Here is a 14,948-nt window from a genome sequence, read left to right as displayed (position 1 = left end):
GAGACAAAATACTGTACAAACAGTATACTCACTTTAAACCTATGGGATGTGATTTGCTCCATAAGCAGAACACATTTAAACATCAGAAAAGAATTATCCAGAAAGTGAGGAAAAACCTCATCCCATCCTTCTCGCTTATAACCAAGCGAGAAGTATGGAATGAAAGAGAGCTTTTCATGATAAAGTATTGAAATTATAAACAAACACACGGTGCGAATTAGTAATAAAATACCTTCCAATCAAAAAGGAAATTATTAGACACGGTTTACTGGTGCAGGGAACATCAGGGGCACGGTGACATTTCTCCATTGAAGCAGCCCACTTATGATCTGATTGCAACTTATTATGGTAACCACATTAAATTCTTCATTTTTTCTTTGTTTTGATGTCTGGGATTTTGCCACGAAAAAATATTACACTATGCTATTTGATTGTCTCTTGCAATACAATCTCTTTAGACTCTGCCATAAATTCCTACTCTTAATCAAAACAGGTTTCCTGGTAACACATGACATTTTGACAATTATTTAGATGTTTAGAAAACCACCATTTTTTGCCATGGAGCTTGCCCTAAGCCAACATTTACATGAACTGGTGTGGTTCCACCGAAAAACATTATTACTACATCAATATTGGTAGGCCCCTATGAGTTGGCCCTTAATGGTTGGAGTTACAGGTTAGTTCTTTTGTTTCCGAAAGCTACCCATTGGCAAAAGAGAAGGAATCAGTGAATGCAGATAATGCATTCAATCAACATGCCTCACATGCTTGAAATGCTCTGTCGCTAGATTAATATATTTGTTAGTAGCTGCAATTAGATCCTGGGTAGCTCAGAAATGGATATAACTAATGGGAAGGCCTTATAATTTGAAGAATATTCGCCACGAACCCATTCCAGTTACGAAAATCCCAGTCCACTGTCATCAACAAATGGTGCAGACAGCAATGTATGTCAGTCGAAGAAGTTTTTTTAAGCAAGTAAAGATAAAGGTTAATGGAAAGCAAAGCCTGAAGGGATATTTCATCTGATCCCCTTCATCTGTAATAATAACAGACTCCTGTTTCTTTAAAGTTCACTGTGCATTTCGGGCTTTTCGCAAAGACCTGAAGAAGGAAGGACAACATTATGCATTGTTAAAGGATGCAACAATCCAATTCTATCACAATAACACAATTTTTCCATCTGTTATGTTTCAGAATCTCTTGACCAAGCAAATACAATAAGGGAGTGGTCCTCTATCTACTTTCCTCTACTGAAGTCAATGGGTTTTACTTATATAGCGGGAGAGATCATTGCATAGTAAGTGGCTCATCATTATGGTTAGAATTATATAAAATATACAATGACTTGACATATATTGTGCACAGAAGTACTAGCAACAAGTTAACATGAAGTTTTTTTTCCCCCTTTGGCTTTGATAACAAGCTAATTTGTTTTTGCTGTTCTAGTGTGGCTATTTCAAATTGTGCAACCAGAATTATTTTATTATTTAAAGGATGGTGGATCTGCACAATTTTCCATTTTCGTGATGGGGTAAGTTAAGATTGAAAGTGTTTTAGAAGTGAAAAAATAGCATCTTTGAAGTGAAATGCTAATTTCCAAAAGGGATGTCTCGGGAAATATTTGAAATTTAATGATACCATCATTTTTGAAATGGCTTCCCCTCTCTTCTCCTTCTATCTCTTTACCCTGAACAGATTCTTTTCCCTCCCTTTATTTATACTCCAAAAACATCTTCATTTAAGGATTTTGCTTTGAAGAAACCCATTAGGAAGCCACTCTAGGCTCAACAACTGTTAGGCACAGTTTGTTAGGCACACTGTTTTTGCCTTGTTGTCAAAGTTATCTGATGCTTGACCACTCTGTAAACCTTATGGAAGCAATCCTTCACCTAATTATTTGACTTATAATAATATAATAATAAAACTTTATTTATATACTGTCCTATCTCCTCAAGGGACTCAGGACTTCCATGGGACTTCCTTCTAATTGGAAGTAAATATATCTAAATGCATGGAATCCATCTATAGGACAAGAAAATAAGGAGTGTTGAGCTGATTGATCGAGTCTGCAAAAGAGTTAGGTTTTTCACGTATGCCAAGTAGACAGCATATGTTTACATTACATAAAGTTTTGATCAGCTTGATACCATGGTCAGATATGGGAGATTTAACAGCATCCCTTATAATGAACTGATTTGTATCTGCAGAGCACCTGAAATTGAGGATATAGCACACATATTATATGACTTTAAATTATATCACATAATATATAGAGACTTCTACCTTGGACCAGATATCAAACAGACAATGTATTGGGTATCTCACATCAGAACAGCATATTTTACGTGTGGCCAAGATCCAAAAATAATATATAAAACAGCTCTGTATTTAAGCAAAACAATACAAGAACCAATACAAACAAGAACCATATATGTGGGGGTAAATTGTAGGGGTGATAAGGAAATGTGATGTATATATTCAGTTTTATCATATTTATTTACTGTATTTTTATAAGTGTCTTATTGTAACTTACTACACAGAGTGTAATCAAGTCTTATCAAGCTTTGTTGTTTTGGTTTGGTATTATGATATGGCCTAAGGGCTAATCAATAAAATTTATATATATGCATACAGTTTAGGTTTTCATGTTGTCTTTCCTCTGAGCTCAAAACCAACATTTGAATGTTAGATTAAAATTAGACAGTTACTAATTTAAAATAAAAAGAAATTACTTTAATTACTGAGATATTCCAGGCTTACATTTACAGAATATACTGTTGAAGAGGACTATCATGGAACACTTTGCTTATTTACTGAAAATTTCCAAAGGATTTGGCAAAGGGGTGAAAGACAATTATGAAACTCTGTAAGGTTTCATTTAAAAGATCACCCACAAAGAGAACACATCTTCTTTATTTTTAAATCCCAGAGAATGTTATTACATCCCAGAGAGGTTATTGCTGGTTCCTGCATTAAAACAGAGCTGTATTATTGAGAACTCTGTTGTACTGCTTTGGGATTGGCACATCTTCCCGAAGAATAATTCTCAGTGCGGACTAGTCACCTGGAAAGTATCAACTTTCAAAGCTGTGCTGTGAAAAGAATAATAGACGTGTTGGAGCTGGGTAGATTGAGAGAAGTAGAAGCAGAAACATCGGGCCGTTGTAGGTAAATAGAAGTATTTTCCTACCCTTCTGCAATTCAAAAATGCATGAATGGTTTCTGCTCATGCTTTCTACATACATAAATAAATTCACCTGTGGGATGAGAATGGAAAATTTCAGCCAAAGAGAATAATTTTGCAGAACTATGAGCGTGTGAAGACGATTAGTACAAAGGAAGTCTCTATGTTACCTTAATGATAACTTTGGGGGGCAGGTGGAAGCAGTGCATTATATTCCAGAGGTAAATCAACTGAAAGAGTGCCATACATTAACCTGGAAAGTGCTTGGCCAACTTCCTAATTTTAATTGTTATTGACAGCATAATTGCTGCAGTGTTCTGTAAAGGGTCAGCTAGAAACTAATGAGATAGCACTAGTCATGTATGTAAATTCATTCTCTCTGTCCTTCTAGTTGTTATTGTTGTTGTATGCCTTCAAGTCATTCCCAACATATGATGACCTGAAAAGCAATCTTTTCACAGGGTTTTTTGGGGCTGAGAATGTGTGACTCGCTCAAGGCCACTCAATGGGTTTCAATGGCTGAACTCTGGTCTCCAGAGCTGTCGGCCAATGTGCAAGCAATTAAACCACACTTGGATCTACATCTCCAAAATCCAATAAGGAAACAGAGTGGCACACATCCAGGAGCAAGTATTTATCCTGAGATGCACCAACACTTCTATGGTGTCATCAGTCCGATGGTAATTATCATCTCCTTTCTAATGGCTAAACTATAATCCAGAGAAACAGTTCTCAGTTCTTTATAAGGGCATGTAGATAGGAAGGAGGGTTGGGTTGCATATATACATATATACACATATACGTGTGTGTGTGTGTGTGTGTGTGTGTGGTGTTTGAAAAAGAACTCCCTATTTAATTATAATGGAAACTAGGGAGTTCTTTTTCAAACATCCTGTGTGTGTAGTGTATTTCATCCTTTTTGATTCCTCATCTGTGAGAAATATAATATAGAGATTTTGAGTGAGATCAAAGAAAACTTTTGACAGCTAACTGATCCATGGTTGTCTGAACCAAACAGATTCTGCATTTAAGACACTTTGTTGGGACTTTTTTCTTCCATCTTTAGCCAAACAGCGAAAACAAATATCATGTAAACATGTAGAGATATGTCACTATATTTGTCTAATGAAAGGTTTCTTGATTTTGACACACTGCTAACATTAAGAGCACATATTCTTAGCTCTCTCTCCGCAGCTCTTAATATTTTCCCCTATTATTCAGCAGAAGAAACACAGAGCCGTTCAGCTCAGTTGCAGGTCACTTTCCTGCAAGTCATCCCAAACATGACATATGATCTGAATGTTGTTTTTTTTAAAAATGCTTCAAAATATCATTCCATGGTCTGTTTGCATTTTTGCTTTCCGTTGGAATTCACAGTTCCACAACCAGCTCTTTATTGTTGGCAAAACCTTCTGGGGGGCTACTTGGGTGACTAAAAAAAGTTCATCTTTCACAAAGCTACAGATCCATTTATAATAGTATCTTGACTAGCTTCCTGTACAAACTATGGGGAGATGAGCATGACTGCCAGGCATTAAAAGAAGCCTTCAACAAAGATGTAATGTGATTAATACAGATGGGAAATGAATTATATATGTACAACTTACATAAAGATTTCACCACATTTTGTACTTTAGCCCTTGCTATGCATCCAGTGCATCTCTGTAGTGATTTCTGGAAAAGGCCACTTTTTTTCCCCTTGTTGTCAAATAAAATTCTATTACCAATTTTGGAAACAGATTCCCACTTGACCAGCAGTTACATTACGCGAAATGTTTGGTTTCTTGAAGCTAAATAATTGTATTTCCTTCCAGTGACGATGACGAGGAGGAAGAAGGTGATGGAGGAAGGTGCTCTGAATTAATTTTAATTTCCTAAAGCTAAGTAGTTTTTATTTCTCGCCACTGATGATGCTGGGGATCTCAATTAATTTGAAAACAGCGTGTCATTGTTTCCTATTCATTTTAATCTCTCTCTCTCGGTTTAAATTAGCATGCTTTGTTGTATGTAGAGTATGTTTTCCCCTTCCTCATATGGAAAAAAGGGTAGACATATAGTGTGGCCGTTTGTTTTTCTTTCTCTCTTGCTATTCTGGGTTTTCTCTTTAGCATGTCTGCCATGTTTGTAGTCCTGGGAGATTTTTTTTGTTTTTGCAAGGTCACGCACAAGGACTGCTCCATTCTGCCATTGCGTTGTAATCTTTTCTATAAATCTGCATCCAGGCAAAAAGTGAAAGCTTGATAATACAGTAATTATAGCTAGTATTACTGTGTTGTCGAAGGCTTTCTATTGTCGAAGGCTAGTATTACTATTGTGGTTGTTGTTTTGCAAAATGCTTTTGACAGTCATCCAGAAACTGCAAAAACCATTTGCCACAAAGGTTTCTCCACTTTGTTTCTGGATGCATCCATTGCATTTTACCACTGCTCGAAACATACCATCTTTGATGGCCAATTGCTGGATTTATTTCCAAACTGGCATTTGTAGAATGGCAACCAAGCCCCACAATTCTAAATGCCATATTTCTTCAATTCTAAGACTCTATCGAGTGCAATGTGCACACTAATTTCAGTATCACCAACAGAAAAATAAAAGCACCCATGATTCTAAGAGGCACCCCATTTTTAGAGATATTTATATATGGGGGGACGAGACAACAGGGACTTAGAATTGAAGAAATACAGTACTATTCATTGTAAATGAGTTCCATGGATTGTGATGAAAGTGACCGTAAGTGTTCTGGAGGCAGCTGATTTCAAGGGAACCTGCACACCCGTGACAATTTTTAAAAACGGGATCTATATTCACATACAAATTAAAATCTGATTATAGTAAAACCTTGTTTCTGAAATCAGACAAGAAAAAAATGGCAAAGGCTCATAACTACCATGCCAGCGCCCTGCAGAATTACTTGCTGAGGCTAAATTCTACTAAGTTCAGTACAGGTGATGCCTGTATAAATATGAACTACGTACAGCCTAGGTAACCTATTCTGGCATTAGCTTTCCTAAGCCAAAGTCTGCTTTGTCAGATGCTCCAGGAAAAAGAAATTCATTACATTGGCCTTTAGCATAAACATTAAACATGCAACTTTCAGTGTACTGTTGGCTACACTACGACAGCAAATTACTTCACCCTAAAGCTACAGGCAAGCAGAAGAGCTAGATCAACATGTTGGAGAAACCATGCTCCTAACATTATCGGTTTCTTCATGCTTTATAATGTTCTTTTCTCTTTATCTCCCTATTGCATAGGGAGAGAAAAAAACTTGGACAGAAAAAGCCAGATTGTGGCAACTCCATGCAGAGCTGTGAGAGAGAACTATCTTGGCTGACTGCATTTTCTACTATATTAAAAAGAACCAGTATGAATTATAGAATGATTGAGCGAAACAGGGCAGAAGCTATAATTTTAAATAATTCATCTTTCTGTGTTGCAATGAGGGCTTTTGAGCCGTTAAGAATCTAACTGTTTGACTTTTCCAGACCTCCTAAATATTTTTTTTACTTCTTTCAAACTTTCCAAACTTCTAGCATCTTTTATTATCTCATACCGCCATTGTCCTTTTTGCTTAGAATTAATATCAAATCTTCAGACTTTTTAATCCTGTGTTGGTAATACAAGGGTTAGTTCTTAGATCAATGTTTTCCTGCAGATCTAGTCACTTAGCCTTAATATCTAGAATATTTTCATCCAACAGCGATGGTCTAACAAGACCACAATTCTATGAATGCTGAGTCAGAAGTAAGTCCCACTGAGTTCAACTGGGATGACTCCTGGGAAGTCTGCACAGGATTGCAGTTTATGTTTAATTACAAATTGGCCAGGGAGGGCTGTATCAGCAAAAGACAGAATGCCTCCTTAGCCCTAGATAAAAACACATACAGCTAGAATCTTTATACAAAGAGGACTAAATATTCCACAAATCTTATTTTTCCTGGTCACTCTTTCAGCTAGATTATATTTTAAAGACAGAAGAGAAAGAATACAGAACAATCACTTTACTCCTAAAGGCAAGGCAAAAACACTGAAATGTATCTTTGTAAACAAAGCGTTCGCAAAATGCCATTTCAGCAGAATTCAACCTAGCTTAAGGATAAAATATTTTGGCCAGCAACACAATGTTTGATATCTAGATAGGGAGACAGAAATATTGGGCAAGACAGAGAGATCACGAAAAGGGAGGTCACTAAGCATCTCTTCTGGAAGCAATCGAGCTCCATTAAAAGCAGTAGATATTTTCGCCATTGGCTCCAGAGAGCTCTGAATGGATGCTTAATCCGTTTAGCTTTGTACATAATGGACATGATTTCATATTTTTCATATGTTGGAGGTCTAGTTTCCAAAAGTAATTATATTGTGTGGTTAAAAATACGGCACTCGTAAGATGTAAGGAAATACATTGCAAGGGCATGACGGCGGTTTTTGAAAAAATGGTGGCATGTTGGAATGGCAGAATTTACTTGCAGATGCTACCTTCAACTTCCTAACCCCCTCGCTCCGTGGAAGTGCAATGTCAAAGCTGCCTCAGCCTACAGAGCATCATTTTTTTTTTGCTGCACAAGAGCAATACAACTGGCTTGAGGAGGGGAGGGAAGGGGGAAGAGTTTCTGTTGAGAGAGAGCACATGTTACATCAGACACAGTACCTGATTTTTCAATGCACAGCTTGTCAGCCAGAAAGTCTGCCTCCTGGGCGATAAGTGAGAATATTTCATCTTCATACTGTTCTATGATAGTTTCACACTGAAAGGGAGAGAGAGAGAAAACCCAATAGCTCTCCGGAAAGAACCAAACAAGGCCGTTTACGCAGAATACAGTGCCACAAATACTATTTGGGGCTGTTTGCTCATTGCTGCATACTAAGCGATTGTTCTAATTTATTTCTCCCCCGTTATAATTAACAATATAATGAAATTCCAATATATGCTAATTCTGGGCTCCATTTTTCATAAACAGAACAATTCCCTGATTTTTTTTTAAAATGATCGTACTCAAATTGCAAACATTTCCAGTTCAATCAAATTATTTTCATTTCAATACAACAGGAGGAGATAATTTCTTTTCTTTTCTTTTTTTTAAATGATCACCCTAGTATTTTTACTACACAGATACATATTTGGTAAGTGCACTTGGTGGAATGCATACATACTCAAGTATATATGTGTCCTATATACACACACTTCCATTTCATAGATAAGTCCCACTTCTAAACACAATGTTAACACTTATTCAGATTGGGAAATGTGATTATTGATTTCAGGCACTATCAGCTATTATTCTGAGCTCATGGGTAGCGGGCACCGCCCTCGTAAAACCATTTTGAGAGGCAGAGAGTAAAGCTTTGCTGACTTATTTCACCTATAAGTTATAGGCACAAGCCTCTATCCCCTAAATTGCAGATCAATAATGGCAAAGGAGGCAAGGATTATAAAACGTATTTTAAAAACAATTTTTTGTCACGATATCAAACATCTACAGCAACAGATACTATTGTCTACTAACTGAAAATATCAAGAATTTAGGGTTTAGCTTCAACACGTTAAATTAAATATTAAGATTGTGAAGTGCAAGAGTGGATCTTAACGGTTCCGAAAGCAAGAGCAACCCAACTGGCTCAACAATGCTTCTGAACTCACTTTAGCTGAAATTACATCTGAATGCTAGTATTCAGTGCAGTAGTAGAAATACGTACACCTTTAAAACAGATTGGTGTTTTTGAACTAGGGTGCAAATCTATCACCATTTCCCCCTTTGTGTGGTTTTTAAAAACCTCATAGCAGCCACTTTATGATGCACAATGACGCGCGATGCATGAAGGGAAATTATTATTCACAAAGGAAGAAATGGGTGCTAGGCCAGGCTGGGGAGCTACACCCTCCTTACTGCATGCTCTAGGCCCTTGTTCTAGCTCAGCACAAGAAAAGCCTTTTAATAAGGCCTCAGGATGAAAAAGACAAGTATGATACCATGCTCTTGGACAGCAACAAATATTTGAAACGTGTTGGCATTAATTTAGATTCTTAACCAATATCAGAGTTGTCAGCCGCTTACAGAAGAGAACAGCCAAAACATTACCACTGATCTGTATTATCAAAAAATAATTGCCAGAAAACTGGAAACTTTTAATAGGGATCAACAAACCAGATAGTTGGCTAATATCTATATTTGCAATGGAAGTAATGTATTATAAAATATTATTTCTGGTATGTTATAATGTCCCACATTCTATGAATCATGCCACAACATTTATTATTATTATTATTATTGACACAACAACATTGTATGACACAGCAAACAAGATAGATATGCTGGATTTCGTATCACAAAATCACAAGTCAAACACTTCCCAAGTGTTTAGGACTGTGTGATGTATTTTCGGATGATGCGTGCAGATCCCAGTAGGGTGGCCTTTTGCAGTTGGCAGATCGTAATTTTATTATTATTATTGACAATAATCTAGTGCAGAATAATATTTTTTAAAATAAAAAGCCACGATTTTATATGGGGTGCCATGATTCAATATCTACTTTCAAATATTATGCTAACCACAATTCATCCCAAAATGTCACAAGTTTATTGTGTGTTGTCTTACCGCATATTTCAAGGGCTTATAAGCATCAGAATAAAAGAAGTATTTTTTATATTCTGCATAGATCGGCTCATCCTTCCTGGGAGCATATCTCTTAAATATCTTTTTCTGAGTCACCGGGTCATCCTGGAGTTGATAATCATTCATCCGGTCACATATCTTTTCCAAAACGTCTGTTAAGAAGGTCTCTGACTTTGCAAAAGGAATCTAAAGTAAAAAGGGGAAAACAAAGGATAAGCAAATCTATGTATACGTGCATAATTGTGGATATATATAGGCAAAATTCCAAATGTCACAAAAACAAGACTTCAGGCAGGCAAATATAAGTACTGGCTTTTTAACAGAGATCGAGAAAATAGAACAATGCTCTGAGAGCTCCAGATCTGCATAACTATTGACCCATGTTGTCCTCATTCTGAATACTTTTAATAATAATGTGACACAGTGATCAACCTAAACCACATTATATTGCATATATAATTGAAAATAAGCAGCTGCCTCTAGGATGATACTTGAGAAAAAGAAATAATCATCTCAGATTCCCCACATAACAGAAACAACATACTCTGGATTTAGATTTTTAAGCAATTCTGCTGCCCAAAGAAGAGGCATAAGACATGGCAGGTAAAGAGAGAGAAACAACGTCTTTCTTTCCCTGGCCAATGTTTTCTCAACGCAGCCTTCCAAAGCTTGGCTTTCCTGAGCTGGAGCTGAGTTTCTCGGAAGTCTTTCCGCCTCCCCCCCCCCCCCCAGCCCCACATCCAGTCCTTCATTTGCTCTGTCTTACTTGCTGTTCATCAAGTCAGATGCAGCTGTTTTAACGCCTCTCCCAGGGGTCTGTACAAAGAAAATAATTGCTTACAAAAATTTAACTTCTCTCAGGTTCTACTGTTTCAAGCTTTATTTTCAAACAGCTGGTCCATGTCCTCGCCCAGTCCTCTTCCTTTCAGGGTTAAGCCAGGATTCATGGGGGAAACCTAGAGACGCTACCTACATGCTTAGCCAGAGTCGCAACAGCTAGTGCGGCAGGGGTCAAAGAGCACCTCTCACCCTTGGAAACGGGGACAAAAAAAAGCCTTCTCTCCCGTCTAGACAGGTCAAGGTGCAAGATGCGCCTATCCCTGTTGCTTCTTCCGGAAGGGGCGTGAATGGGAGCCAAGTGCACAGTAAACAAGGGGGCTGCATCCTTGGGTCTTTAGAAGATGCCATCCCGGCCCCCCTTCCACCCTCTGCTGATCAAAGTAGGAAGTTATCATGACAACCATAGTCAAAGGGACTGCATCCCAAATGAACTCGATTTCTGCAATGTTGATATATCCAGTCTCCATTGTCTCTTTTCAGGCGCAGTATGAACCCTTCCGGTCTCAATGATTACATTACAGAAGCACTTTCATATGTGTGCTCCATTTACACAAAGGAGTCCCTTGCTTCACCACCATCTGGCTACAAATCAGATAAATAAAGGCAGGAGAATTAAAATTAAAGCTTAGCGTCCTTTCCCTTCCTCCCCCTTCCCGCCATACCCCACCTCCTGTGCCTCTCAAACTAGGCCCTTTCATGAGGCTGTCTCCACTAACCGCACCCTCCATTTTGCATTTGCCATCTTAACTTTTTTTAAAAAATAATGGAAAACGAGGGAAATACATAAAGGTAAAAACCTTGCGCATCAGGAGGGCATAATAAAAGTGCTTGGGGAAGGCAAGGCTGAATATGGATTTTTAGAGCCGCATCAAAGCCCAAATAATAAATAAAGCAGGCTATTCAAAATGTGGGTGCAAATGGAATAGCGTGCCCAGACTATATTTGTTGAAGCGATTAACAAACAGAACTTTAAAATATATATCAAGAGCTTCTGCGTTTTTCAGCTGCCAAAGATGAAAGAAGGCGGAAACTTTCATCTTTGGCAACTGAAGAAGGCAGAAACCAAAACGTTTTGCTCTTGATATGTTTTTTTCTGTTTGTTAATTGCTTTGATAAATAAATAAATAAATATCTGTCTCCAGTGACTAACTGTATCCTTCTTGGATCCAGGACAAACTTGGGGGAAGTATGGTTGGTTTGCTTATTAATCGCACAAACACACATATACAGTAGAGTCTCACTTATCCAACATAAACGGGCCGGCAGAACGTTGGATAAGCGAATATGTTGGATAATAAGGAGGGATCAAGGAAAAATCTATTAAACATCAAATTAGGTTATGATTTTACAAATTAAGCACCAAAACATCATGTTATACAACAAATTTGACAGAAAAAGTAGCTCAAAACACAGTAATGCTACGTAGTAATTAGTGTATTTACGAATTTAGCACCAAAGTATCAAGATGTATTGAAAACATTGACTACAAAAATGCGTTGGATAATCCAGAACGTTGGATAAGCAAGTCTTGGATAAGTGAGACTCTACTGTACTTGCAAACAGACATACAGTGACTAAACAGCATGGTCACTAAGAAATTAGCCAAAATTGACAACCCATCACACACTTCGCCTCCCTCCCTCCTCCTTATGATTTGGAGTTCAAGAGCCAAATAAATATTTTGTTGTCTGAAAATCGGACCCAGTTTGAATTCAGTTCTGCTTGATTTTTTTAAATGAGGATTCAGATTGGAAATAAAACCAGGCAAAGCTTGTCCGGATTTCTTTTCCAAGAAATACCTTAGGAAATTATTGTCTTCATTTTTCTCATCAGAGAAGCAAAAAATGGAGCTGAATGGGGCATGCAATGCAGTGATAGAGTGTGTATTAAAGCTGAAGAAGTTTTATCTGAGATGCTCTTCTATGCCATATTTTCTCACAGTCTAATACAGAATTCAGTCATTTCAGTATGTAAGCATACTTGGATACATATTGGATTGTGGATACAGCATGTTACACAGGAAAATACATTAGATATTATGACAATTTAATTGTGCACACATACACACATACATAGTACTTATATCTACTTACCCAGAAGAAAGTCTAATTAAATTCAATGGCAGGTACTTCTGGCTAGACACACATTAGATTGTATTTCGTATTAACTGCAGTATATTACTTTTACACATTTAAATGTAACAGTGGAACATTATGGGAAAAAATGTAAAAGGACACACTAGTTTCTCAGAACACTGATTTTAAAAGACTTAGAATGTATTCATAGTTCTGCTACTTAACTAACTGTGGTGAGGGGAATAAAAGTTATTTCCACAATTACTATTCTGTTTTGTGGTTGCTTACATCAAATCCAAAGGAAGTGGAGTTTTAAAAACACATACTGCATCCACAGTAATGTTCCTGCAGACACACAATTCAAACTACAGAATGTGTGAAATACTGTATTTCAGGACTAGCTCAGTTCATCCCAGGTGTATTAATACATTCTTTATATTTATATATCTCAAAAGACAAATATTATTTAATATGCTGAGAGTGGTGCATCATATACACACACCTACATGTGTAATGCACATCACATGAATAGTGAAGATTCGGTATATTGCATGCCTACTATCAAAGTGGCTCATTTCAGAACCAAAGGAAGGATATGCATTGCTTTCATGAGCTTTTAACTTCATTTTACTTTTAGTAACTGGCAAAACCACAATGAGAAGCCTTATGAAATTCATAGGGTGGCCAAAAGCTGACAGGTGATTTGAAGGCACATGCACACAAAGTTTCAATAATAAACAAAGTCAGCACAATGGTGGAGTTACAGACACTTTCCGTTTCCACAGTTTCTTCCTTCCTTTTCTTTTCTCTTCTCTTCCTTTTGTGTGTGTGTGTGTGTGTGTGTGTGGAGAGGAGGGGGATGATGTGAGGTTAAGTTGGTATGTAATTTCCCTTTTCCCTAAGGAGTCCTTAGAACTTTAAATTCCCTTCTACATACTTGAGGACTGTTACATATAGAGAATTGTACACAAAACAACATACACTTCTATTGCGCTCAAGTTTAAGTGGTTCTCGTACATGTGAAATATTTTAAATGCAATCAGTTCATTTCAGTTGGCTCACTGTAGGCTTTTTCCATAGCCAGGTTTTAATACTGAATGCAACAGGCATTTGCCTATGAACTGGTTCATACTGAAGAAAAACCAGAGTATACGTTTATATAATGAGAATATACTTTTGGCCAAGATAGACCTCTTTCGCCACCAGTGCAATACCCATCTTGCAAAAGTTAAGCATACTATAAAATTGCTTTAATAATAAATAGGGGAGGGGGGGTAGTATTTGGACAAGTGGCAGAAAATGAAAGCCTTTCTTTAGAGACTCTGAAGATTTTGAATGGTACTTGTCAATAAAGGAACTCCCATTGTAGTGACACCGGAGATGTGGGCCTCCACCTCGGAAAAAGCTGTCTTAGAGATAGTAACCTCATTAAAATATGAATAACAAGTCAGCCATCATTGTAAAGAGAGAAAGGCATCTTACTCTCCGTCAAACTTTAGCTATCATTAAAAACAACACCCCCAGATCAACAGACTACTCTAAAAACCCACTCCCTGCCCTTGATTTTAGTGGCACAAAAACATTTTAATAGTAGATGGGCTGCCTGAAACATTTTTAAATACATCTCCGCTGCTGCCATTCATTCAAAGCATGTCTGACACTTTTTAAAAAGGAGGAGGGAGGGAGCAGTTGATTTTCCAATAATTCAAACTGCTGAAAGACGGTGGGGAGGGAGTTAATATCGACACACACCGAGCCATGTGCACAGAGAGACAAATCAGTTCCAGGTCTTATTTATATTTTTAGCCAATTTTAAGCTCCATGATGGAGCATTTATTACAGGCTACAATGATGACACCTTCATAACAGTCAATTACAAGGGAACTCATGAGCCAGTTCATTACTATGTCTCTGCTAATCTCGTCGCAAATTTCTGCCTTGATAGAGACCATAACCAGCCAAGAATGCAACCGGGTGGTGGATTTGGGATAACAAAAATAAAAATGGCAATGGCTGCAGATGGCCTCCTTCCAAAATCCAGAGTGCCAAATATTTTTCCCCAATGGCAGTTTCTTTATAAGACATTTTCTCTTCCTTTCTCTCTCCTCCTCTTCTCTCTCTTCTGCCCCTGTTAGTGTTGCAGTACGTATGAATTATGCATGCACGCGTGTATACACATGTACAATCATCCATGTATATAAGTATACATATCAGGCAGCATGCAGAACTTGTGG

The 14,948-nt window shown here is 37.5% G+C and overlaps 1 protein-coding gene across 5 annotated transcripts in view; it reads right to left on the bottom strand.

Moving 5' to 3' along the window:
- Nucleotides 1-247: 247 nt before the first annotated feature.
- cnpy1 (canopy FGF signaling regulator 1) overlaps nucleotides 248-14,948 on the bottom strand; it is a 60,134-nt gene continuing 45,433 nt past the window's right edge. For 4 of the 5 annotated variants that reach the window (XM_016994229.2, XM_016994230.2, XM_016994231.2 and 1 more), the window contains exons 4-6: nucleotides 9,782-9,985; nucleotides 7,836-7,932; nucleotides 248-1,104 (exon numbers count right to left, since the gene is read on the bottom strand). In XM_016994229.2, coding sequence (XP_016849718.2) covers nucleotides 1,067-1,104; nucleotides 7,836-7,932; nucleotides 9,782-9,985 — 339 coding nt within the window. In that variant the 3' untranslated portion in view covers nucleotides 248-1,066. Of the gene's footprint in view, nucleotides 1,105-7,835; nucleotides 7,933-9,781; nucleotides 9,986-10,828; nucleotides 11,055-14,948 lie in introns of those variants that run through there. The other variant, XM_016994232.2, reaches the window with a different exon arrangement.

This window comes from Anolis carolinensis, chromosome 6, assembly GCF_035594765.1.
Source record: "Anolis carolinensis isolate JA03-04 chromosome 6, rAnoCar3.1.pri, whole genome shotgun sequence".
Classification (NCBI taxonomy): domain Eukaryota; kingdom Metazoa; phylum Chordata; class Lepidosauria; order Squamata; family Dactyloidae; genus Anolis; species Anolis carolinensis.
This window is presented reverse-complemented; position numbering and strand designations above follow the sequence as displayed.